The following is a 27,348-nucleotide window of genomic DNA, read 5'->3' as shown; positions in this document are numbered from 1 at the left end:
AATATCTGTATTTTTTAGTCTCTTTCAGCAATAATGAGGGGTTTTTTGAGCACTTAACACACTGAGTTCCTTGCCTGACATCAAGGTGTGCCACTTGATAGTTCTTTGAAAGTGGAGTTGAAAGTAAAATGAAGTGAAAGGTGCCTTGAGGGGGTGAATTAGGTCTGTGCAGTGAACTGAAAAATGCCAATATCACAGCACTGATTTGTCACTCACTTGGACATTGGAATTTATTTCATTAATTTGCAAGCATATGGTTCTGATGGTGCAGGCATCTCTCTGGAAAGGCCATTAGCAATCGAAACACTGGGGAATGCAAATGTGTGTGTACTTTTTATTACAAATACTGTAATAAAGTATTAATTTTGAGATTTTATACAGGTACTTCACTGTGATTTAATGGCATCATTTTAGAATGGGGGAAATATTTTAAAACATCCTGTGCCTCTGTCACTTTGGAGTACAGCAATTTAAAACATGCTCATAAGCAGCAGCCGTTTTTCTGTCAGACAAAAGTTTTATAGTTTGGTGCAGCAGAAAAAACCCTGAGTTTCTGCAGCATTTCCACCTTTAAAGCACAGTTTAAATTGCAGCGTTTCCACCTTTAAAGCACATTTAGAATTGCTGAAGCAGATTTTGCCCAATCTGGCCCAGGAGTGGTGGAAAGCAGAAACCTCACAGGTGCTCCTTGTGCTGCAGTTCTGAGCAGGAATTTCTCTGGGGGATCCTTTTGGAGCCTGGCTGAGATCCTGGATTGCCTCACACTCTGCACAGTGGCTCAGTGAGCTCTCCCAGCCTGGGAAGGCTTTGAGGATTTTTTAGTTGCAGTCTGTGTGTAATAAATGCTGCAGAGAGCTGTGGTTGTTCTTCTGGAGCTGCATTTTGGAGTTATAATTTGGAATCTCCATTAAGCAGCTTTCTGTATAGCTTGCATTTTAAGGCTCTGCTCCTCTCCCTCAAGTGCAAGTATCAAGGGCAAAATGAAAGAACAGCCCAAATGACTCTCATGGGCTGTTGCTTATTAAAGAAATTAAAGCATTTAAGAATTTCTGGCTGTAGTTAAACCAATTCAGAAGTGGAGATTGCTTTAAATGTCTTAAGTTGTGTAATCCATTTAGAATTCCTTAATGCAAGCCTCCAGAGAGAGGCAAAAGCTGCAAAATGGCACTTTGTTCTTTCTTCTCCTGCTTGTCTGTGGTGGAATTTGCCCTTTGGTGCCTGTGAGGAAGCTCTGGCCCCTCTGGAAGTGGCTCAGGCAGTCAGGAAGGCCAGGATGGATTTGCCCAAAATCTCTGTGAGTTTTTCTGTCAGCAGCAGGTTGTGAGACAGCAGCTCTGCTCCCTCACTTTGTGTTTCCTTGTCTCCTCTGCCTCATTTGCAGTTTGTCTTGCACCCCTGCCAGCAGCTCTGCTTCAGCACGCTCGTTTAATACATACTGATTTTGTCATTATAGACTCTTTTAAAAATAAACTCAACTTCTGAGATCTCGAAAGACATCTGTAATTAAGCCAACATCCAAGTGGGGTGAGTTTCTGGAGTGCTCTGGAGGTGATATCCCTCGCTGCTGATTGCACAGCTCTTCTCACCCAGCAGCTCCAGGGCTCCTGGTTATTCTTCCAAATTTGGGACATGTGATTGCTAAATGATTTGTAGTCGTGATATGAAAAGGCACTTCAACTGAAGAACTTAAATTCTACAACACTGTTTGCTGTTGGGTTAGTGAGGTAAAGGGGGAAGGCTGGGGAAAAGCTGCTCCTGCCATTTGGGCAGACCTGCTCCTGCTCCTAAAGCTGCAGAAGTGCAGGCAAGATCCTGTCAGGGAGCAGTTGTGTTCTGCATGGTGGGTTGGTTGTTAAGCACCAGGACTCCGTGTCAGAAAGCTTTCCCAGTTTTTGGAAGGGGAGGATGGCAGCTCCTCCAGCTGGGTGAGGTGGGAGCTGTTCTTCCCCTTTGACCCTGAGGTGTTTGAACATTTATTGTGCTAACAGACAGAAACTTGCTTGCTATGAATTGAGTACTCAATGCTTGTAATTCCTGCAGATTATGAACTTGCTCGCCCATTTCCCTCCAAACTGCCTCTCAGTCCTTTGTGAAAGGCTCCTTCCATCTGCCCTCGGGCACTAAGAAATAAATAGTCATTAGTATGCTTACAATGTAGTTATGGTGCAAATGCTGTCTAGACTTAAAAATCCACCAGTTAATGTGCTTGGTGCAGACCTGCTTTTGCTTACTGAAGTAATTGATGTTGGCTTTGCCTTCAGAGTGTTTTCCAGCTGTGGACATGGCCATCCCAGCCCTGCATCACCATCAGAGACCATTGAAAAGTCTCATGCAAGAGGCACTGCACCTAATCAAAATGTATCATTTCACCTCTTGTTGTGGGGAGGACTCTCAGTCTGATGCAATCTTATTTTAGAAGGGATTAGTGTGACCTTTGCTCCTGTTGCTGTATTAATGTAAATACAAAATGCTTAGCTTGGCTGCAGGGAGCAGCTCGTGCTCCCCATCAACGTGGGATTAACTGCTGGGAGCATTTTCTGGGACTGAACTGCTCCAGCAGACACTCACTAAGCCTTCCTTGGCGTGCAGACTGTGCACTGCTTTCTCCAAAATCAGTGGATAGGATTGGTTTGAGGGGTTTTTTCAGAGGAGCAATTAATATAAGGAAAATAATAAGGTGAAGGAAATTATTGCCTTCCATGTCAGAATAATATTGTGCCATCTCTGATTTTCTACTATAATTAAATAATAATATGCAAAATAATCTCTTAATCAGTCCAAGATTTAATGATGCATGATTAAGGGAGTTGCATTCAGTGTTTGTGCAGAGACAGTATTGATGGATCTGAGTGTTTGTATTGCTCTGCCCCTGACAGGAATCACTGGACAATGCATTATCACACATTCCCTGTTCCTGTTTGCTGTGTGTGTTACAGTGACCCTGCAGGGAGTTGAAACACAGGTTTAACTTCTCTATTGGCTTTTTTCTTTGTCTCATGAATCCTTTTATCTCCAGGGTTTGACATTCAAGGTCCTGCATTTCTTCCGACCCTGGAGCTGCAGGTTCTGTCTGCAAGCCAGCCTTTTCTTAGGGCCAAACTGAGAGCCAGACTGACACAATTTGGCACAAACTGAGAAATTCTGCTGGTTTTTTTCCGCTCTTTGGCCTTGAGGATTGATCCATATCTAGGTCTTGGGGTTGGTGTGGGTTTTTGGACAGTCAGACTGGGGAGAAACCTGCAGTTCCTCCAGGTTGTTTCCCCTCCATCTACACCTGTTCACAGAGACTTTAGAAATTCCATCCCTGCCTCTTACCTTTGACTTCTGCTGTCCAAGAATCCACATAATTCCTTCCAGAACTCCTCTGTCCTCACTGTTCCCTGTGTCAGCAAATTAGTTTGACTTTGGAATTCTCCCACTTTCCCATTTCTTGGATTTCTTTCCACCATGTGTGGGAGTCCTGACTGTCCTGTGAGAGGGTGGGTGAGGTGGTTTTTACTGCTGATTTCTTTTCATTTGGAAATGAAAACAACCAACCTTTTATCCTTGCTAATAGAAGGAAATCAACGGCCAGGCATCCTTTAGGTTGCTTCCCTTTTTTGGGGTCTGCTCACCCTTGGGCATTTTTTTCTGGTGGGTTTTGCTTCTGGGGTTTTTTTCTTCGTGTTTTCCTTATTTTCTGTACTTGCCTTCTGTTCCTACCTTGACATCAGTTATTTGTGTGTTGGATTTAGTTGGTTGTTCCCTCTTGCTGCAGCATGAAGTGGGATCATGTTGGAATGGCTGCTCAAGGCCAAAACTGCCTCTCATGCCCATTTTTGAGACCAGTTCTGTGAAATGCCTGATTTTCCCGTGGAGTGGTGGGCACATGGAAGGTGAACAAGCCTCTGTGTTTGAGGAGAGCAGGGGAATTCTCTTCAGGGTGTGCAGTTTGAAATGGTTTCAAGGAAATGGCTTTGTGCTGCAAGTGGAATTTATGCTCTCATAAATTAAAACCTTGCAAGAGTTTGAAGAAATTTACATGAATTTCCCTGAAAGTAGAAGGCATTCATGTTGATTCCTTTGCACGTTACTGAAGTAGTAAATCTCTAATAAAAGGGTTTATGGGAGGAAATGCAGATATTTTATTATAGTCTATATATATGTATGTTCTCTGTTCTGTCATCTTTTGAAATTTGTCTTGCAGAACAACAACTGCATAAATTACTTCAACAGAAGTTTGTACATTTGCCTGGACATGGGGGGGGGGGGGGGGAGGTTGCATATTCTAGAACATTTTTTGTTAATTGAGTGTGAGTACAGAAGTTAATTATGGGAACACAACTTTGGGCTGCAGCCTCCTTGCTTGGATGGAGTTCTCCCTGCTTTCAAAGCCAGCGTGTTCCTGATCTGGGCCTTTCTGAACTTCATTTTATAGAAGTGAAAACACTTTCCATCCATCTTAATCACAAAGTTCAATGGTTATTTGTCATTGCTTGCTGAATTTCTTGGCACTTTTGAATTCCAGACAAAAATAAACTTTTACTCTTGCTACGTGGTCGTGCATTTAAATATTTTCAAATTGCTGCAAGCAGTTAAACTCTCTGTTATGTTGCTATTTCCTTACCAGATGCTATTCCATGAACAGAATGACCATTTGCATCCTCCTCATTTATTTTTCACTTCCAGCATTTTCCTCCTGTGCTGTTTGTCCCCCTCTGCAACTCCACAACAGCCCATAAAAATATTACAGTAATTCAAGTTCTTCAGGTCAAGCAAAAATGGGTGCTTTGATCATAATATCAAACGATTAAACTAATGCAAGCAGAACATAAAAGCTTTGATAATTTGTGTTATTCAGAGTGTTTTAGTGGTTGATTTCAAGGTTAACTCTCCAATGTGAATTTAAAACCTACAAGGATTCTGTGGTCAATATAGATTCCCACCCCAGATGAATTAAGCTTAAAAAACTTCCACTATAATTCTAGGATTACATGATTAGTAGTTCCTTTGGTACCCAGTATAAAATGGATAAAATTGAAAATAAAATCAAGATAATGGCTGCTATAAAGCCAGCTCTGTTGGTGCCATATGTATTTGAAAATGCTGGTGGTGAACTCAGTGTTACAGCTGATGGGAGTCCTCACTTGGAAAGAATAGAAAATTGATTCTCCTCTGGGAACAGCTCCCTTATTTACCAGATTTTTATTTCCTATGTGCTGTTTTTCAGGCTGTCGTGACTCAATTTCCTTCTGCTCTTTAATCTCATGTAGCCACAGCAGTTTTGTTTTTTTTAATAGCAAGAAAATAGAAAAATAAATGGTTCTTTAGAAAGTACTTAGTTAACTTTTGGGCCAGCTGCTTTCCAGCAAAAGATAATAAAAATTCCTTTAAAAAAAGGAGTAATTTGATTTTCGTGGCTGCACTGGGGCAAAGGGGTCTTGGGATTCTCTGCTTTTCCCTGAGGGCGCTGAGGTTTGAGCTGTGCAAGAGGAGCCAAGGAACGGGAGGGGAGGGAGCCTTGGGTTGCTTGGCCAGTTGTTCCTTGGGATCAAAACCAGCCTGACAAATGGGCCTCATGGCTTATGATCCATTTCCACGTTTCAATATTTCAATAATTCCCCAGCTGGAGCAGGGCTGTCTCTGCTGAGCTCTGTCACTTTCCATCCAGCTCTGGGGTTCCTGTCTCAGGTGGGGTTGCTTCACCCCACGATGCTGCTGCCATTTCTGGCTCACAGGATGCATCAGTCAGGGGCTGTTTAATCCAAATTGGCAGCACAGAGCTTTCCATTAGAATGGCTTCTCACACAGCAAGCAGGAGTTCTTTACAGTCCCCTCTTTTTTTTTTTTTTAATTAGTGTGCTGTACTCTGAGTCCTTTCCTTCCTTTTGATTATCAGCAGCTTTTATTATTCAGACCTACCTTTGCTATTAACACAGCTCTGGGCTCCAGAAATCAGAGTAACTTCAATATAAAAAAATATTTAATTTTTTTCCCCCATGTCTATTCTTTAAATCATTCCTGTAACAGAAATGTGCCTTAATAAGATCATTCATTTAACCAAGTACATGCATTAAGAAGATGAAATCTCTTTGAACTCTAGTTAGTTTTTAATCTTTGAATTAGATTTAAAAGAATATTAGAAATAATAATATTAGAAATATTGGAAATTTTACCATAAATTTAAATAGAAATGGAATAATTTGAACTAATGGTAGAATTAAGTGGTGACATTTCAATGTTAAATATGATGATCTGGTATATTACAGTAGATATTTTCCATTTATTTTTATGAAGGGAAGGATTTTTTTACGAGCCGTAATTCAGAAAAATATGAATCTACTTAATGGAACCATTCTCTTTCAGATTATTTATACTGCCATTGTTTTTTCCTCTCCTGAGACCCTTCCTGGAGTCACTTTATAAACTCTTTTTTTTTTTTTGCCCTTAGTTTCAGCCCAGACTCTGAAGAGCAACCTGGATTCCATGAACCAGCAGATCCAGCGCCTGGAGAAGGACATTGAGAACTTCCCCAAGAGCCAGGACGAGCACGACAAGTTTGTGGAGAAGATGAGCATATCCTTTGGCACTGGTGATCTGAGCGTTCCCATCCTCTGCTGGGGGATCTGCAGCGCTCCAAAATAGGCTTAAAGTCTCTTTTCATGCATTTCTTCCAGAGCAGGGCAAAAGCATCAGTGGGTGTGGTGAATGTAAGCAAGAAGAGGACTGAAAGCATCAATAATCAGATTTTCTAGGGGTGCCCAGACAGCTTTCCTGAAGGGAGTGGTTACACTGAGCAGCCATAAAATCTGCTATGGGGATGTTTTTTTCTGTCTGAAAAGAATTATTTATTCAATTTTAGAAAAACACCAGCAGTAAAGTTGGTATATTTATTATTTTAGCTCCAGATGTGGTGTTTTCTGAAGGGCAGAGTATTAATTTTGTTAATAGTTTTAAGTTACATTTTTAACATTTAGAGGAATATTTACATTTGTTTTCACTCTGAAGTCCCTTATTATGTCCCTTAATTTCTGTAGAGAATAGAGACTATGGATCCTTTAAGTTAAATCTGGAGGGGACTCTAATATAATGTCTGTCTAGCTTGTTTTTGTATATCCATCTTTCATTTTGTTCAAAACTTTAAAGTAACAAGTCTGCTGAAGATACAAGAAGTTCACACAAAAATGCAGCAAAGACTGAGAAAAATCCCTTTAAAAAAAAAAAAAAATCCCGGGTTTTTAGTGTGCTCAAATCCCAGCTCTGTGTGGAAATATTGGGAGCATTTGGGGTGTGGTGCCAAGTCCAGGGCATTTTGTGCATTTCCAGAAGCTCAGATATTCCTGTGAGGTCTCTCCTTTCTTGCTGCAGCAGAACTGGTGGGTTTGGGGTTCTCAGAGGAGAGGAAAAGGAGATCATTGATGTTTGGATCCATTCACAGCTGCTCAGCACGTTTGGTAGGTGGCTGCAATGAAGATTTCTCCTCTCTTTGCACAAAGTCAGTTTTTTGCAGGATTTACCATCTGAATGGAGTCAGTGACAGAATTTCACAAGCAGATATTTAACATCTCCTCTGGATGGATTTATTTTAAGTTTCTGACAAGGCTGCTGGAAAGCAGCTTAAGGGAGACAACTCCTGACTAAGTGGAAAATTGTTTCTGATTCCTTCCATCTTCCCCTGCACCTTGTCCTGTGTGCCAGGTTCGGAGACTCGCTGCTGGTAATCACTTTTATCAGTTCTGCTATTAAACAAAGCTCATTATTATTTCCTGAGCTCCATTCACATCAGAAAATCTTTCAATATTGCCCTGTAGTTGTTCTGTGCCTTGTCACCCCCTCAGAGCTGAATTCTGTCACGTTGGCCCCGCTTTGGTTCATAAACCAAACCAATTTATGAATTGCACCTTTACCACTGTTTTTTCCTGTTACATTTGACAGCTCTGCTTTCCAGGTTACAGAAATGATTCCTCAGTTGTATTTTTGTTTTGCTGCCTGTGTGTTTACTTAGAGCCATGATTAGCATCACTCAGAGATGGTTTGGTGAGGAAAAAGAGCCAAGTGGATAATATTGAACATTGTTCTCTCTGCAGCTTATCACCTGAATTTCTCAGAGAAGCAAAGGTTTGTCTTGTCTTTACATTTTTGCATTGTCTGACTATGCAGAAATGTAAAAAAAAAAAAAAGTACTAATGTTTCATTTTGTTGGCAGAAATGGGAGGAGCCTATGGAATATTTGAAAGTGAATTATCCCAGGGTCCTGGGCACCTTGGCTGGTTGATGACAGGTAGATTCCTCCAGGTTGATTCCTCCCTGTTTTATCAGCACTGGCAGCAGAGATAAGGCTGGAGCCAGGGGCTGCCTCCCCCTGGGCATTTGTGTTTTTCCATAACGAGCAGATGACCTGATAAGTTCTGTGCTTTTATTTCAAAAGTCATCTCCCCTTGGATCAAGAGATCCACTTTGTTTCTGCTTGTCTTTGAATACGTTAAGGCTTTTGACGCTCCCATGGTTTTTATTCGATTGGAGAATCATTTTGGAGGGTGTAAAAGTGACACCGAGTCTGCAGTGAGTGTTTCTTTGATTTCCTCAGCTGCCTGGAGATGTGTTGGTGATGGCACATCCTGACATGGCAAAGTTACAGAATTTCAGGCTGAACATCTCTCTGAGTGTTTGGGAAAATCTGAGATGTCTCAGTGGAGTGTTGGGATGCAGCAATTAGAATATTCCAGGCAGAGTTTCTCATTCCTGTCATAAACAAAGTTATTTACCAGGAGTTGTGGATGAGACTTTCTTCAGAGGATGTGAGTGTGATAGATCCTGCTTGGAGATTCATGTAGGAGGCCAGTGACAAGAAAAATACCATTCATAATATGAATTTGTAATAATTAAATTAATAGTCAAAACACAGAATCAAATTCTGTCAAACAATTTAAGTCATTTCAGTTTTTCTAACTTTTTTTAACAAATAAGCATTTGATGCTGTGAATGACAAGAAGATGAATAGAAATTCCACCTGTGTTTTCATTTTGGATTTTTTTTCTTGCTGTGTTTCTAAGCAAGATAATTTTTCTCTTCGCTTAATCAGATTTTTATTTAGCACATGCAGTTATTCATCTCAGTGCAGTGTGGCTGAAGAAAATAAAGGGATTCAAATAGTCCTTCTGTGAATTTCTTGCCATATTAAATAACTTAGGTGTGATTCCTAAACAACTTTTCCATGATGTGATCCGTGACTGGAATTGTGTTTTACCTGAAGATCCATTTGTAAATAATTCAACTTTAAATGGGAGAGGTTCCTTTTATAATTATCCCTGCTGCATGCAGCACTGGGGAGTCTGATTCAACAGTTTAGAAAAGTAATTACAGACTGTGCCAAGCCTGCCTTTCACTCCTGGTTTTATTTCAGTGTTTGTGCCTCTTAGTGAAGGTTTTTCCAAAGTGCAGAACTCTGAATTTTGTATTTGTGTGCTGTAAGTGTATGCAGAGATTTCAGTGATGTTAAAACACGGGTGTCTGGTTGGGGATTGAGAAGAGTGTTCACATTCATGGAGTTCAAATGGAAATGTTATTAACTAAGATTAAAAACAACTGAATTGAAAAGCAATTTCAGAGGGAACAAATGGAAAGTTGCACTGAGTTAACATTAATATTGATTTAGAACTCTAAATACATGAATAATAAATATCACTTCTTTCTCCCTCCCAACATACACACAAACTAAATTTTGTTCCTCTAGAAAATAATTAATTTCTCTAGAAATATCCATAATATATATAGCTCCTGCTGTAGACAGGAGCTTTGAGTGTTGTTCCAAGGGCACACATTTGGTCACTGGTTCATGGTTTTTGTTGTCCTGCTCCCTGCGCAGGAATAACTTTGGCTGCGTGTGTTTTATAAAATACCTGACATGAATTTATTCCTTTTCTCCCTCCAGTGTGTCCTGCATGAGCCTTAAGTGGAGACCTTGTGTGGCTTTTCTGCTTTGCAGCTGATCATTTACCCTAATCAGGGACATTAATGTGCCTCAAGTTATTGAGATCTTTTGCCTCCCAGAGCAATCAGTGCTGCCACGCGGCTTTTCTGACTGATTGCATACATGTCAGGAATTCAAAGCCTTTTTTTTTTTTTTTAAAGAGTTGCAAAATTAAGGGAATGATGAATGAAAGAGCAAAAATTACTGCAGATAAAAAAAATTCAAAGCGCTGCGCATTCATCTTATCATTAAATGGAACAGCAGCAATTTGTGAACTAATTTTAATTTCCAGTAAGGAACACCATTCATTAGGAGAGAATCCTTTTTATGGAGTAGAAGAGCTGCCTTGCTGACAGGCGTGGATCCTCTCCTGATGTGCATTTATGCTCCCAGAGCTGCCTGACAGCCCCTGCAGCCCCACAATGAAACACGAGGGGTTCATTTCCCCTCTGGGTGCTCTTCACTTGTACAGAAATCATCTGGGGACAAGTCTGGGGCCTTCGATGCACTGGGGATGTTCAGATTAAAATCAGCTGATAATTCTCCCGTGGGAGCTGTCGTTGTTTGCATTTAAGTATGAGGAATTATTTCTTAAAAAATAAACTTGGGATTAATTTAACTTTCTATTAGCTTCATACAGAAAATAACTATTTTCTTCTAAATTAAAATACTAAGTGGGAGAAAAAGACTTTGCAGTGCTTGTTGAAGGCACAGCACAGGAAAGTAATGATTTATTTACTCTTGAATCTTCAGTTTTATGAGTTTTATGTTTAAATGGAAAACATTTTAAGCAATAATTGCAAGCCTTATAATGCTGTACATCTGCTTGGCGATTAACTTTAGTACATAAAGTGTTCAAGTTTCAAGGAAGTTTTTGAAGCAGAGCCTGTATTTATTTAAGTGCCAGGAATACCAGGGTTTCTTTGCCCTGCGTACAGGGTTGTGTCAGTTTGAATTTATAGGTAATAAGTTAATCAAATGTTCTTCTTGTGCCACCTATTCTGTACGGTTTTATGCAAACTGATTAACATGAGCAAAGGAGAAAGTATCACATGGGTGGTGTGTGTTGAATTTTGCATCTAGGATGCTCTTTTCTAAGTTTGTGTAGCTCTAAGACAGCAAAATGTGTGATTTGAGTATTAGATGTGAGATCCCAGTGATTTGCTTGGCTGTTTGACAGCCCCAGTCTGCGTGGCCCAGATTTGCATTATTCTGTATTGCCCCAAATGCAAGTAAAGCATCCCTAAAACGCACTTTGGAGAAGGGAATTGACAGTGCCTCATCTTCTGAGAGGTTACATTTAAAAACCTTTTATCTCCGAGCACTCGCCTGGTATTTAAATGGGGCTGCCACAGCAGCCCGGGCGCCCTTGGTGGAGCTGCTGGGTGAGAAATGATCCAGGGCCTTCATCAGAAAATCCCCCTGCGAAAGCACTCTGATAGCAGATAGCAAGAATTAGTTTGTACAAATAATCTGCTTTTCTTTTTCCAAACTAGAGGCTTTTTTGGGAAATTCAGGGCAATGGTGAATAAGCTGAGTTTTCCTTCTCTGGTTTTTTTTTTTTTTTTTTGCATTGCTAATTGTTTAAGCTCGTGGCATCTCAGCAGTTGGAATCCTATTGGAGAACTGACCCAGCCAAGTTAAAAATCAGATTACAAGCAATTTGAGCTATATTTAGTTACTTATATTCAATTGGAATTATTAAGCTTTAGGGGAAAAAACCAGCAATATTTGATGTTGTTGAGCTCAAATGTACTTTAGTAGTTTACTCAGTCTTTGGGGAATGTGTCTCCCCAGCACACAAAATGATCTGTGTGTGCAGAGCTGCCTTTTTATAGGTAAAAGTTTAAAAATAAGATAATTGGTGTGTCAGAAATATGGCCAGGACCTCTTGCAGTTAGAGGGAACAGCACCAGATCACATTCGGAAATGTCAGCCCTGAGCAGCCCAGCAACACTCACACAAACAATCCCAGGAGCTGAAATTTCTTTATTGGTTTATTTATTTGGAGAGCCTGTTGTTCACTGACAGTTCTGATTGAACTGTTGTCATTCAATTTGATTTCCACTGAGAAATGTCCTCTGTGGCATTTATTAATCCTTTCCTTTACCTGATTTTTCACCCTGAAATGAAAAAAAAAAAAAAAAAATAATGCCCCCACTAAAAGAGCTTTGAAATATTTGCATGTCTGGTGTCACATTTGGTGTGACTGGGTGTTTGTCATGGAAATCAATGGATATAATTGAGTTAAAGGCAGGTTAAATGTTCTGATTCTGCTGCAGATAAATATTCCAGGCCTGCAGCTCATTGCCCCTTGTGTTTGCTGGGATGTGCAGCAGGTGAGTGCTCTGAGTCTTTGGACAAAGTTATATAAATGTATAAATACAGAGCTGAAAAAAGGCAAATTATTTTGCTGTTCTAGTAGAATGGTTCTCCTGCTCTGGTCATGACTGAAACCGGTTGTGTTTGGTTTGTTATTTAATTCACTAAATGGCAATATTGCTAATTATTGTCCCAAATAATCATCTTTCTAAATTAGTGGGAGAAAAAAATCAATCAATTTGTCATGATCCCATTACAAACCTAATTCCAGAATTGCTGTGCAGGTTTTTACACTGGCCATTGAAAGGGAAATGCTTTTCCTTCATTCCCTCCTGTGCTTTGAGCATGCATGGTTACTAAGCTGTAACCCTGGTAGATATTTCCCAATTAAAGATGAGTTTAACCTTGTGGAAAAACAACTTTAATCTCCTTCTGCTTGGCCAAGCCCAGTTTCCCTGCTGAGAGGCAGGAGAGCATGAACGTTTCTGTGCTGGGAGGTGGCTGAGGAATTCGGGTTTTTTAGCGTTTTTCTGCCCTCTGCTTTGTTTATCCTGAGTGAATTCTAAGGGGGATGTGGGAAATGCTGCTGGAAAGGCCTGGCAGCCTTTTCCTGAAAAATCTGGAACTTTCAAAAGCCAGGCTGGAATCCTTGTGGGGTGTGAGGAGCGGCAGGTTTATCTTGAACCAGAGCACCACAGCATCTTCTCCAGCCTTTGCTTTACAGCCTCTTTTTCTCAGCTCTACCGAGCCATGGTGAGGGTTCTGGGATGGATGTGGTGGTTCTGTGTGTGTGTGTGTGAGGGTTTAATCACTCCAAGTATGAAATTTTCCATGAGGTGTACTGGAATTGTGTATTTGCCTCTGTGGTGCACTAAGCATCCAAAGAATTGTTGTTCTGTTTTTATTGCAAACCATCAAGTAGCAGCCGTGCTGTTGAGGTGTTTCATGTGAATTGTTTAATTTGATGTAGTCTGCATGTTGCTCGGTAAAGTGGAATTTGAAAAAAAACTTTAAATTGGTCAGGTCTCATCTGGCAAGATTCCAGATGTTTGTTTTTATCATAAAATGAGTTTTTTAACAGTACTTTGCTTGGTACCTGGCTTTGTTCCCTTTATTATATCTATGTGTTTTAATATCTTTATGCTCATTGTTGGGAAAAGAATTCTACCCAGGCCTGCATAATTGATCATGAGATATTCCATTCTTTTATGAACAAAACATGGTGTAAGCCAAGAGGGAGCCATTAGCAAGTCAGTGTTTCAGTGCTTGACCAGTAATGTGAAAATTGTTGATTTGCTTTGAGACAAGCTCAGCTCAGACTCCAGGCTGCCTTAGGGGTGTGAGCACAGCAAGAGGAGAGGTAACAAAATGTTCAGCAAGATAAGGGAGCACTCAGGGTCTTCAGGGGCTGGTGGGAAATCCATTTTTATCTGCCTGCTTCAGAGAGAGGCTGTAACAAAATTTAATATATCAGCTAAATTACCAGATTAAAAAAATCAGTAAATAATCCCCATGCAAAAAAAGCAAAATATGGAATGCTTGCGGATCAGGAATCATGACCTAATAGTGAGGAAAAACTTTGGAGAAGGTTTTTCTCCACTCTAATGGAGAAAACCAGTAATGGCCTTGTGGATCTAGGAGGATGTGGTTTATGGCAGGATAAATTGTGCACTGCCTGCTCTGTTTCATGAGGTAAAAATCCAGAAAGTCAACACAGCAGGAACTGCAGTATTAACAATATGTTCATCATAAAGTAAAATTAATTAATTTAAATATTTTCTAAAGGGAGTGTTTTTTATTTTGTGGTGCAGGTTGGCATTGTGTGAGTGTTGATTCCATGGTTTGGTGTTTGTGTAGATGCAGACACTGAGGAACTTGGGGCACTCTGAAATTGTGGGGCTGGGAGGGTGATGGAACCTCACAGAAATACCTGTGGGCAGGCCTGGGGCAGGAAAAGTAAAAGCAGTATACACAGAGACAAAAAATATGGCAGAGAAGTATTGGTAATTCATCTTCATGAAAAATCCAATGGTTTTTATAGGAATGTTGAATCTGGGAGCTAACCTGAAACCCTGTGTCTGTATGCCCTCAGTCATGCCTGATAACAGCTTTGGTAAACTTCCCCACATGGAGAATTCACCCAGTTCAGCTGCGTTTTCAGGGTCTGTGGGGACTCATTTTTGTTACCTGCTGTTGCTCCTTAGAGGGGTTTCCTCTCCTTGTTTCCCCCTTGTGCAGGAAGAATTAAATCTCTTGTCTTGCCAGACTCAACAGAGCTTTTTAAAGAGCTTTCCACTCCCTTTCCTATCGCACAATATTTCTTTTCTTTATTTTTTTTTTCCTCTTTGATCCATCTTAAAGCAAAGTGAAAATGCTTACTGTGTTCCAGGTGATAACTATAGGATTATTTAGGTATAATCTTTGCTTGGATTGAATTTGAAAAGCCCCTAATAATGTGTCATGTTTTGCTGCACAGTGTTCATTTCTCTTACAACTATTTGATGTCAGGAAAAAAAAAAAAGACAAATCCCTTTGGAAAATGATCCTTTCTATTTATCCTTTCTATTTTTACTGGTCTGAACTAAGGCAGAGTTTTCATAAAGTTAATAGTTTAAAATACAAGAACTTTGGAGCATTATAAATGAAAATTGTGTTATGCAAAGCACGATATCAATTTTCTTTGACAGTTTATTTCTACCTTCAGGTTTTCATTCCGTTTTACAAAGGAAATCCCTAATATGAGCAGGCACAGGATTGCATTGACTCTTTCATATTGGGTGCAGTAAGAATTGAGTGAACAGGAGTGCACAGGTGTCTGTGCATTCCATGCCAGTGGGAATAAGGAGGAAATTGATAAATGTCCCAAAGGGGAGGCAGAATGATGTGCAAGAGGTGGAGCTGTGGGGCAGTCAAGAACTTCCAGTTGCTCATTTTTCTAATTTTTATTTCCTGAAAAACACACCTTCTGTAAATTGTATAGAATGGACTTTTGTGCGTTTATTTGCTGACTTCAGATCAGAGATCTCTGTTGGGTTTTTGCTTGAATCCCCACTGTAATGGAGCTCTGCTCTGTTCTGCACCCTGTGACATCCCCCAAATTGTGCTGCAGAGCTGAGAGGGATCCAGGGAGCACTGGGGACAGGGGAGGAGGAGAGGATAAGAAGGAACATTATACAGGGGAAAAAGTCCTGTAAAAATTCCATAGAGTAAAATTCCATGAGCAGAACTCCACTTCTGTGCACGCACCAGAGATTTAATGGCTCCTCGGCTGTGAATCATTGCCTGGGGGAAACTGGGCTTTCATCCTTAAATTTATATTAAACCAAGTTGTCCAGATCACTGAAAGATATTTTTGTAAAGGACTGTGCTTTGTTAGAGTGATAATCCATTAGAAATCCATTCTCTAATTATTGTATGCTTATTTTAAAATCAGAAATTGAAGGGGAAGTGCACTCTGTAAATGCCTGGAGCTGCAGCTTTTAGATACCAAAATCAAAGTGTCCCGAGATTCTGCTTTAGCAAAACTCTTGGTGTTGATGGAGCTGCTTTTTGCCCTCTGCAGTTCTGTTTTCCAAACAGAAACGTTTTCTTTTACAAGCTGAAGTGTTTTGGAGGGGAAGGATGCCACTGAGCAGCAAGAGCTGCCTGTGAGCAAAGGAAATCTGGATTTCAGGTCCCCATTGCCTGTGAGTCTGCTCTGGGTTTCCCTCTGGCCAGAAGAGTTCTTTAGGGGATTTCTCAAGTGCCTGTTGGGATTTTGAGGGATCCTTTCACTTTCCTGACTTTTCCTTGGGTTAACCCCAGTCACTGGGGCCAAGGCTGTTTGTGGTGAGCGTCTGGCAAATCATTGCCCTGTAAGTTATTTTTAATAATTGCCCAAAAATGTGGGACCATGTCTGGAGAGGAAAGATGATTGAAGGGATATACCCCACCTGACTCAAATCATATCTGATGTGTGGTTTTATGTAGGCACCTGCAAAATAAATTTATTTTAGCATAGTCTTTAACTTCCATTTTCTCATATTCTTGAGTTTGTGAACATTTCATTGCAACAGTTGTTTGTGCTAAACAAATCTCAATTTGCCTTTTTTTCCCTCAGGTGACATAAAATTCCTTTTCCTCCTTGGTTTGGAACATCTGGGCTCTTGAAACATTATACAATCAGCAGTTTTTCAGATTTCTCAAAACAAGAAATTGAGGATTTCTTGCCATGGCAGCCTTAAAGGAAACCTAAAAATACAGGGGGGAATTTCTCATTTCTTTCCCCAACCTTTACCAGAAACTTTCTCTGGCTGAAGCAACCATCAGATGTGATTGAAGCTTGTGAGAAGCAGCTGCAGTGACAGCTCAGACATTAATTAAAGGCAGCTGGAGTGAGGGAGAGCTGCCTGATCAAAGGGAGGGAAGGTGGCTGCAGCTTCCCTGAAAGACTCAGGGCACACCGAGCTGTAATTATTGTTTAGGGCACCTGATTGTGGGATCCAGAGCTAATAGAATATTTCTAGCAGTGGCCACCAGGCTTTTGCTGAAATACCTAGAAAGTGATTTTTAACATTGTTAGAGCGTGTCAACACTTTTGTGATTTGAAACAGTCACAACCAATTTGAATATAATATGCAAAACAAATTTTACAAGAGCGTTTCGTTTGTACAAGCTGCATTTGTGTTGTTCCCTTCTTGTTTTTATTCATCTAAAGAGATTTTTATCTAATTGTTCTCCAGGGAAGGGATGCTACAAATCCATTACTCTGGCAACATTTTCTGTCTGATACATGCTTGGCTATCATGTTCTGTGTTCCTTCTAATTAATGCAGGAATAGTGATTAATTGTTTTGCCACCACAAAATGAAAAAGATATTTGAGTTTGGAGAAAAGCTACAAATAGCACTCTTCATGCTGTTTGAAATTAGTTAAAAATCAGAATATCACAACTGAGAATTAAGAATTAGGTGTTTTTTGGTGTCAGGCAGTATGAAGGCAAATCCAAAGTTCTGGTGATGGCGTCAGTGGAGATAAAGAGTTTCTTTTGCCAGGGTGAAAGGTTTGGTTTGCTTTCAGTGGTTGTAGAGCTTTTAAAAACTCTCTTTAAAATGGGACTATGCAATTTGGGGATTGTTTCTCTGTTATAATAATGGGAAAAAAACTTCTGAGTTCAGCAATTTTTCTTTTTCACAAGTGGTTCAGGTTAATTTAGGTTAATGCCTGGATCTAATTTTGGAGTGCTTTTTTTTTTATATAGAAAAGGTCTTGCCTTCTCTCTAGCCTGTGGCTTTAGAAATTTTGCCTTTTGTATTCTCTTTGGAGAGCCAAGTGCTCTTATTTATTTTGAAAATTTTCTTTTTGCTACCACAGGAAATTCCTAATTTACCACCTATATCTTGGAGCCAACTTTCCCAGTATAAAATAGTTCAAGTTTTAAGTTCTGTTGGGCTTTGGTCCTTGGACTGAATATTTTCAAAGTCGGCCCTTGTTTATCAGTTTTTGCCCAGAGACTTCCTCTGGGTTTAGAGAATTGAGCAGTGATCTTTGTGTCCTCATCAACAGAAGTACAAATAAAAAAGTAATATTGAAATGATGTTGACAAAAGCTTTCTCCTGTGCATAGCAATGTGGTGGAATCAATGGAAATTCTTTTCATTACAGAGAAGTTTGAATGCAGCAAAGTTGGGGACTGAATTGATTGCTTAGAGCTGGGAGGAAGTAAACACTGACAGATTTTTTAGTGTTTACCAAGATGAAAGTTTTATGGCTGTTTAGGCACAAGTCTGAAAGCTTCATATTAATTAATGTGAATTAATTGTTATCTGAGATTTTGGGAGAAGGAGCAGGTTTAGCCAGGGTTGTTCTTGGATGGTTGTGACCTTTCTGTGCTTCATTCCCACAAACACAAAACCCACTGAAATCCTGGCTCTTTCCAATGAATGCAATTGTTACATAATTCTGGTAGTTAATGATAATTTCAGGTACTAAGGGACAAAGGGGGAGGCAGAGCCCTCCTTGCTGAGAATCCCCTGCTCCTCTGTGCTTTGCTTTGCTTTGTTTGGGTTTTTCCTGAGCTGTTCTGTCAAACCCTGAATGATGAGGTAATTTGCTTTGTAATGAGAAAGAAATTCTCACACTGAGCTTTTTATGGAATTTTATTGGGGGATCTTTCAGCTTTCCAGTTAGCGCATGATTCTGTGTGCACACACAAAGTTGGGCTCCTGCTATGGCTCTTGGCTTCTGATTTGGGTGGAGTGTATTGCAGTGAAGATTTCTGCAGGGTATTTTTTGTGTTGTTTTGTTTTTGCAAAGGCTTCCAACAGGAGGAAAAGATTAGGGATATAATTGTGATTCATAATTATCTGTGTATGCTCCAGAAGTCTTGGCTGCTGTGCAGTCACAGAGATGCATTATGGATGGAGTGAGTGATGAAATTGTTAGCATGTGTTTACATCCTGATAGCAGGTGAAAATAGAGCTATCAGTGGGAATGACTTAGTGCTATTAAAGCTGAATTTCTGTCTTCAGTTAGCGAGTTCTGTTTGCTTTGCCACAGTTCAATTCAAAGAATGCTCTATTATGAATGAGCTGGGAGATTAGAAATCAAGAGCTCATGTGCATCCTTCATTAAAGATGACACCATTGACTCAAACTTTCTCCTCTAACAAATTAAAACAGATATTTAGGCCTGGTGGTTCCTCAGGCCAGAATCTTGCTCTGCAATGGCAATCTGTGATTTTTGGTTTGGTTTGGAGTGTGAAACCAAGTTTGGAGTTTTTAAATGAGCACGTGGCAAAGCTTCAATCTCTCTTCAGGAAATCTGTTGGAATGAGGGATTGCTGTTACACAAAGCTGACACACCTCAGACTCCTCACTGATTTTTTTCATGAAAATTTTTGGCACATCTGGCTCTATTATGAATGAGCTGGGAGATTAGAAATCAAGAGCTCTTGTGCATCCTTCATTAAAGATGACACCATTGACTCAAACTTTCTCGTCTAACAAATTAAAACAGATATTTAGGCCTGGTGGTTCCTCAGGCCGGAATCCTGCTCTGCAGTGGCATACAAGAAAATGTGGGAAAACCAAACTTCTGAATAAAGTACTTTGTGCTACTTGAACAAGCACTTTTAAACTTGATTGTAAAAAAAACTGATTTTTGGTTTGGTTTGGAGTGGTGAGAGTGAAACCAAGTTTGGAATTTTTAAATGAGCACTTGGCAAAGCTTCAATCTCTCTTCAGGAAATCTGTTGGAATGAGGGATTGCTGTTACACAAAGCTGACACACCTCAGACTCCTCACTGAATTTTTTAATGAAATTCGTTGGCACACCTGGCTGTGCTCCCCTGGATCACTCCATTGCCTGAATCACCACATTTCCAGGGGATGTTTTCCACTACTAATAGGTTCGAAGTAGGAAGGTTGAATGAAGCACAGAGTGGCAGTAACTTTAATATTGCATGTTCTATGACTGGGAACTATTGTCTTTGCATCTCTGCCTTTTCTTCAAAATGAAGCCCAGCTGAAATCCTCAATTCTCCCTTGGCTCACCCTGTTCATCTGTCTTGCTGCCACCCCTTTGTCTTGCAGCCCATCTGTTAAAGATATTTTTTTACTTGCAGTTCGGTGCTTAATAGATAAAAAATAATAATGTTGAAATTACAGTGTCTATTTCTAGAGTGGTGCTTTAAAATATCTCCTTTCAGCGGCACTGCTGGGTTTTTTTAGTGCTTACTGTTGTTATTTGTTACGTGAGTGCAGCACCAGTGGAGAGCTGGGAGCTCTGCCTCCAAGAATAGGCTGCAAATCTGGAATTGTCCAAGTATTTTTCTTTTTTTTAGACTTTTCAGTCATTTTTGGGTTTTTATCACATAATGTAAGATTGTTTTTTAAAGGATCCACTGAATTAATTGGTACATTTATATATATTTCTATTTTGGTGAGCTGCTCACAACAGCAATCTGCTGACTCGAAGGCGATTCGTGTTTTTCTGAAATTTTTAGTCTGTGCTCAATAATTCAGTAATGTGCCATTATTACCTATTTAATGTATTCTTGCCATTAAACTTTCATTTCCTTTTGTGCAGTTAAATGTCACTGAAGACTGAACTGCGCCAGGTTTATCTTGAGATGAGCAGCTCAACAGGCCAAGCTTGAAATTCTAATCAAGCAGCTTAAACTTGTTTTCAATAAACTGAGAATTAGGTGTTGCCATTCCTGTGGCACTGTTTGGGCAGATAATGTTTCAAAATCTTGATTTTATAAATTAATATCCATCACTGAGTGGGTTTCTGTTTTTAAATTAAATTTAGGAACTACCAGCTTTGCTCTTAGACCACCGAGGCTTTAGTTGGGAGGATTGCTTGGAAAAATTGATATTGATAAAGTTTTCAATCATACTTTTAAGAACCAATTTTTATTTATTTATTTATTTATGACTGTCTCTTAGTTAAAATGGGCACATCCAGGTGGGATATTGCCCCCTTTCCAATGGAAGGATTTTCAGCTCTGTTTCCCTTGTGCAGGGACAGCCTTTATGTGCTCAGCAGCCCCCAAGAGCTGCAGAACCACTGAGAACAGAACCTCCACCTGCATTTCCAGGCTTTACCCTGCAATTTGCTGCCTGTTTTCTGCAGGATCCCTTCTGGGTTTGGTCCTGTCTCAAAAGTAAATGGGTTTTTTTAGGCTTTCTCTGTGCGTCTGTGCCCTGTGTGGTTTGCAGAGCCTGGGGTGTCAGCAGCGATCAGAAATGTGACCCAGCAGGCTCTGAAATGAGGGGGAGCTCTGGGGGGAGGCTGGAGCGGAGCTGTGCCCCGTTCTCCACCAGAATTGCCACGGAAGGCGCTGCCAGAGGAGCAGCCATGGGCTCTGCAGGGCTCTGCAGCGCAGGGAGCCTCTGCTGTGCTTCGTTCCTTCATCATCCTCAATGGAACAGCAGCAGATTCAGCCTGGAGCAGGTGGGCTCTGCCCAGTCCTCTGTGACTCTGCAGCCCCAGACCACCCCACAGAACAAAGAGCAGGCTAAAATGCGCTTGCTTTGAGGGAAAGCTTTACTAGCTGGCACCCTTCCTCCAGTTCCAAAATAATTGTGTTCATATATATACGTAATATAGTTTTTAATATACAGATATAAAAATAGATATAATAATATATAAACATAGATTTATATATCTATATAAAATGTATAACTTATATATTATATATTATATATTATATATTATATATTATATATTATATATTATATATTATATATTATATACTATATATTATATATTATATACTATATATAATATAATATATATTATATATTATATTATATTATATACTATATATTATATACTATATTATATAGATTATAGTTATAATATATAAAATATAGTTTGATATAATATATATTTATATATACAAATATATATTATATATTTATTATAGATATAAACATATAAAATATGTATATTATATATTATATAATATATAATATATAGTATATAATATATATTATATACTATATACTGTATATTATATATTATATATTATATATTATGTATTATATATTGCTTATTATATATTATAATAGTTATAATATATAGAATATAGTTTGATATAATATATATGTTTTATATATAGATATATAAAAATATATATTATATAGACTTTATATTTATAAATATATATAAAGTATATATAATATATGTAAAAATATGTATAAAATATAGTCATATATAATATAGTTTAAATATATATATTATTATTTATATATCTATTCTAGAGATATTATAAATATATATTTATATAGTTTTTTTTCACGTAGGGAGAAAAAAGCACCATATTTTTCTATTTAGAAGCATTCTATCAAACTTTTAATGATGGCTGCTGGGATGAAAGTCCATCTCAGTCTCATTTCCAGGCTTCCACACTTCCTAAGGAAAGGAAAACAAGCCTTGTGTTGTTCCATGGTGTTTTTGTCAGTAATAATTTCTCAAAGCTGTTTGTCAGTTTGCTGGGATGGGTGGGTGGATATTTCATTTTGTTAGTTGGGTGAAGTGACAGAGCTGGGATTGTGCCTCAGAAAGTGAACCTGATACAGGCAGCCCGAGGCATGCCCTGTGTGCCTGGGCACGAAGGAACCACAGAGAAGAATTCTGTGATAAAAGGCAAAGCAAATGAGATGTCATGCTGTGTGACTTTGTCATTGGTAGTTATGCACATTTTTATATAAAATATGTGTGTGAGGTGGGGGACATGGCTTCACTGGAGCACTGAGACCGTAGATTCTCACAGCAAACTGAATTTCACCGGGTGTTTTCATAGAATTCTTTTTATAGAATTGGTCATCTCTTCAAATAAAAAGGCCTACAGCATTTAAAAATTTTGCAGAGCAAGTTGTGTTCTCTGTCAGTGGCAAATGTTCACCATTGGAAAGGGATTATTTGATGGAAGTATTGCCATGAACTTGCAGACATTAATAATGTTAATTCATAAAATGCTAATATTACTAATATTATTAATAATATTTATAAAAATGTCATATTTGTAAGCACATTTTGCAGTTGTAACCTTTGTACTGAGAGCTCTTTCCTTGTATACTGTTTCCTTTATTTACTGGGGTTTTATTTTTATTCCTTTATTTGTGCTGCATTTGAGGCATTTTCCTTAACAAAACCTCACAGCTTTGCTGAGAGTGCCCGAGAACAATATGAAAAACTGTCCAACATGCACAACAACATGACAAAACTGTACGAAAATCTGGGAGAATACTTCACCTTTGATCCCAAAGCAATAAGCATAGAAGAATTCTTTGGTGATCTGAACAACTTCAGAACTCTGTTCTTGGTGAGTAATACCTGCAGAATGTTATGTAACATTTTTCTTATAGCTTTTTCCCCCAGTTTTAACTCTTCCCTGTCTCTCTGTTTTTTCTGTTATGCTAATTTTGTGTTTTGTTCCATGGCAGGAAATTGAGTGAAGGTTTCCAGAACCGTTTAGATTTTTGTCATGACATATTGTCCTCCAGTGTCTAAGCTGACAACTCAACTGTGGATAACGTTGAGCCAAATTTAATTCAACTTTGATATTTTAGCAATGTAATGAATCAGGTTTAACGGACCAGGGCAAACATTAAAAGTTCACAGTGAAAGATTTTTGTTTTCGTAAAAGGGGCGAAACTTTACAAAAAAATAATTAAGATTTTTTGCGACATTTTGATGCTTGCAAGAAGTTTCCCCAGAGAAAAAATATGCTGAAATTCCTTTAATCTGTGGGATTTACTTTGAAAAAGTATTAAGTACTGATAAGAATTGAGGAGCAATCAGATAAGAGTGGGGTAGAGAACATCTCCAACCATTCCCTGTGTTAAATTTGCCCTGTTCCCATTCCTGACACCTCCCTGCTCCCTCCAAGGGCTCCATCAGCTTCTTTTGGAGTTTTGTTGATTGGCTGAAGTGTAATTCCAGATATTTTATAACCATTGATGGCTCATCTTATCCTGTTTGCCATTCTTTTATGTCCTTGTTAGAACAAGAACTGTCTGTTGAATAATTCTCCTTTCCTGTGCCTTGAGCCAGGTCAGTTTGGAGGCTCCAAAGTCCTCCAGGTGGCTGCAGGACCACAGGAATGAAATAAACATTTCCAATTAAATAAACATTTCCACAGGATTCCCCTTTGAACATGAGTCAGATTCAAAGCTGAGAATAAATAGAAAGGTGTATTCTCCTGGAGCCAGCTGCAAATGGAATTGCAAGTACCTAAAAGGGTGGTTTGGTGTGGGCTTGGTTTTTTTTCCTCTATTTGTTGTGGGTTTTCTTTTTTTTTCCTCTTTGCAGTTAAAGATCCACTGGATAATAATATTTTTTTATTATTTAGAACTCTTCTGAAGAAGAAATATTTTTTAGATTTTTAGTCCTTTATTCCATTGCAAGTAAACACAAATTTCCATTGTCCTTGAGGACAACCTGATACAACATCAGGCCCAAAAGGATCAGGCTCTTATCAAATAATGATTAATCCTGCCTGGAGCAAGATGCCAGTTTGTTCTTTGCCATTTTTTGTCTTTAACTTGCTGTCTCACACTCTGTATCAAGTGACCTGTAATGTTTTCAGGCTGTCACTTTCTCAGTGTTTGTTTGTGTTGGTGGCAGAGGACTTGAAAACCTCCACCAAATGTGTCACTCCTGCATTTGTAAATGAGCATAAACTTCCTTTCCTGTGCTGTGGAAGTTGTATGAAATATTCACCTCAGCACTAGAGTGGAAAATTTCCTTTTTTCTTAAAAAAAAAATTCTTTTCCTTAAAATTTCCCTTTTTTCTTTTTCATTTAAAACCGCACTTAAATGTTTTAGATTTTGTTTGCTCTGTGGGCTGCCTTTAATGCAGATGGTCTTAAAGGTGAATTTTGAGTCTAGAAAAATAAAGTTTTTTTGAAGCAGGAAAAGGGATTTTTGGGTCCAGTTGCATGAAATGCAGAGAGGCTGTTTTGTTTGGAGTGATATTTTTTATCTGCTAGACACTTTTATCAGTGGGGACTGCCTCCCTCACATTTGTGTAAATGCAGCTCTTTGAATAGGGAATTAAATCCTAAAGTCCATTGTAAACGCACTTTGAGGACAAGGGTTTGTTCCAGTTCCAGGCAGTGTTTAAGCAGATGTGAGTAACTCATCAGGCGGCAGGATGAGAGATGGCTTTGGTGAAACCCAGTGAAATAAATTGTCCTTTTGTATCAGCACTGCTATTGATTGATGGCTGCTGTGTGCCCTCAGGGCAGCATCCACAAAGTGAAAATCTCCCCAAAATGAGGAGGCACATTAAATGATCAGCAAACTGAACACTTTTTATTGGTGCCCACCTCTCTGGGCTCCAGGATTTTGTGAGATTGATGCGCTGCCCCAGACAGGACAGGAATATCAGTTATATTTCCTTCATACCAAGCAGCTTTTCCCAAGTGCATTCAGCATCCTGAGTACAAATGGACCTGTGAAAACCTTCCTTCTCCCTAATATTTGTTTATTACTTGCTACAAAGGAGGTTTCAGGCTCTGTGACTCAGGAGTGGTTTTTGTGGTGGCTTTTTTGAAGTGTCCCTGGAATGCAGCAGGTCATTTGCTGCAGTAATACAACTCAATGAATCTACAATACATAAATAAATACATAATAAACATCTGATTTACCATGAAATACAGTGCATAGGCAGGCTAAATTCCCAGCTTTCAAACTCATAAATTGTGTTTGTAATTCAGGAGTGGTTTAAAAGAAAGGCTCTATTTATTCATTGTTCTCTCTGGTTATTTGTCTGGGAATACACTTCATCCCTTCTGCCTAAAAAGTAACAGTTCTTTAATGCAGCCTGAAAGATAACAGTTTCCAGCTAGCAGGAAGCTGGGAAAAAATCAAGAATAATGAGCAAGAAGTATTTTCTTCAGCGAAATTTCCCAAGAGGTGGTACCAAAAGTGAAACACTGTCCTTATTAACAGACAATATACAGCAAACCCTTCCTCCCCCTGCCCAAACCCAAAATACAAACCTTTTGTGAGCTCTCCCAGTTCTCATCTGAGTGTACACAATGGGTTTAATCATTATCCTGAACAAATCAGGAACTGGGGGGGGCTAGGAAAGGATGCACGTGCTGGAATTCACACAGGAGCAGTAACTCAGTTTGTTTACCAGGGGTTAGTGCTGCTAGATAAGTACTTTCTTCATGGTGTAAAACACAAGGATGGCATTTCTCTTGGAAGCTCCCCAAAAGGTGCAAAAATAAATAACAATAAAAGAAATTAAATTGAGTTCAAGTACGCTGTGTTGGCAAGGGTAGAAATAACTGCCCAGCTGGAGTTGGGATTTTGTTCTGACCTTGTTTCTCTTTTGAGGTGGCTCTTTGTGGATGGGGAAAAAGCACTGGATGCCACATTTCAGGGTAGAGATGGCATTGATTAGGGAATATTTTCACAAGTTTTATGGAGAACATGGTCCAGAGGAAACCATGAAGTTAAATTTCCTCATCTTGAAAGGAACAGGATTTAAAAGGTTTCTTTAGGTTTTTTTTCTGTTTTATATTCAGAGCTGGTAGCAGTGAGTCCAACTGAGAAATGTCATTATTTCCAGGCATTATCTTTGAAAGTTTGTAATATTTAAATGAGGATTTTGAATCCTCATTCCACTCTGAAAGCAGAGCCTGGTTTGGGATTTGGGCTGAGGCAGAGCTGAAGCTGTTGAGGATCTCTTGTGAGGCTTTGCCTTCATTACCTGGCTGTGCCCAGGGCAGCAGAGACCCTGCACAGGTGATGTGTGCAGGTTCCAGCTGCCAACATCTGCACTCAAACCCTTCTGAAAACCCTGGTGTTAGAATGAACCTGACTTCTCCAACACCTCCAAGCTTTCTTTCACATGTATCACCTTAGCCTCGTCATTCTGTTTGTTCCTATATCCCATTAAGATAATTTGATAATTGGAATCCGCGTTTGTCGTAATTGTGATTCCAGATTGATCAGTGCATTATTGCAGCTTCATTTAGTGTGATGCTGCTGCAGTCAATTACAGCTCATTCCCCTCCTGGCACGTGTGGGAGAGCCCGGGCTGATGGAGCTGCTGATCCTGTCAGAGCACAGTGCAAGGTGTAAGGAACCCCCAGGAAGGGGTTGCAGCTGTGGGAGCGTGTCCCTGCAGTTGTTTTTCCCACATTTGTGATTTCTTTGCACTGTAATGCCATAATGCCACCCACCCTCTGCAGTGCTTCCTTCCACCAACCGTGTCTTGCAGGCAGTCTGCAAAGTCTTTCCAAGCCAGGCAGTTTTATTTTGTTATTTAATTACATTTTGTCCTTATATACTACACTGGGTGTAATTCTCACAGTCTCTTTTAAAATCTGTCAAAATTTTCTACCCAGAAACTTTGAAACCTTTCAGCATGTCACATTCAAGGTTTTGCTACTAAAAAGAGTAATTCAGGTTTTTTACTAGATTCAGGCTCTTGTATGAACAGTTCTTACAGATTTATCTTAGAAAGAATTTTTGTTAAAAAGTCTAAAGGATTGTGCTCACATGATGATGTGCCAGAACACTGTTTTTTGTCTTCCTTGATCCAGAAAGATTCCCTTTGGAACAAAACAAT

The 27,348-nt window shown here is 39.3% G+C and overlaps 1 protein-coding gene across 4 annotated transcripts in view; it reads left to right on the top strand.

The window, feature by feature from the left end:
- The window catches only part of DIAPH2 (diaphanous related formin 2), a 171,291-nt gene that overhangs the window by 79,057 nt on the left and 64,886 nt on the right, over positions 1 to 27,348 (top strand). For all 4 annotated transcript variants that reach the window (XM_059483044.1, XM_059483043.1, XM_059483041.1 and 1 more), the window contains 2 exons: positions 6,431 to 6,556; positions 22,919 to 23,082. In XM_059483044.1, coding sequence (XP_059339027.1) covers positions 6,431 to 6,556; positions 22,919 to 23,082 — 290 coding nt within the window. The remainder of the gene's footprint in view (positions 1 to 6,430; positions 6,557 to 22,918; positions 23,083 to 27,348) is intronic.

The sequence above is a fragment of the Ammospiza nelsoni genome, chromosome 15 (genome assembly GCF_027579445.1).
Source record: "Ammospiza nelsoni isolate bAmmNel1 chromosome 15, bAmmNel1.pri, whole genome shotgun sequence".
NCBI classification, from domain to species: domain Eukaryota; kingdom Metazoa; phylum Chordata; class Aves; order Passeriformes; family Passerellidae; genus Ammospiza; species Ammospiza nelsoni.
Note: the sequence above shows the minus strand (reverse complement) of the source record. Positions and strands in the feature narration are given on the sequence as shown.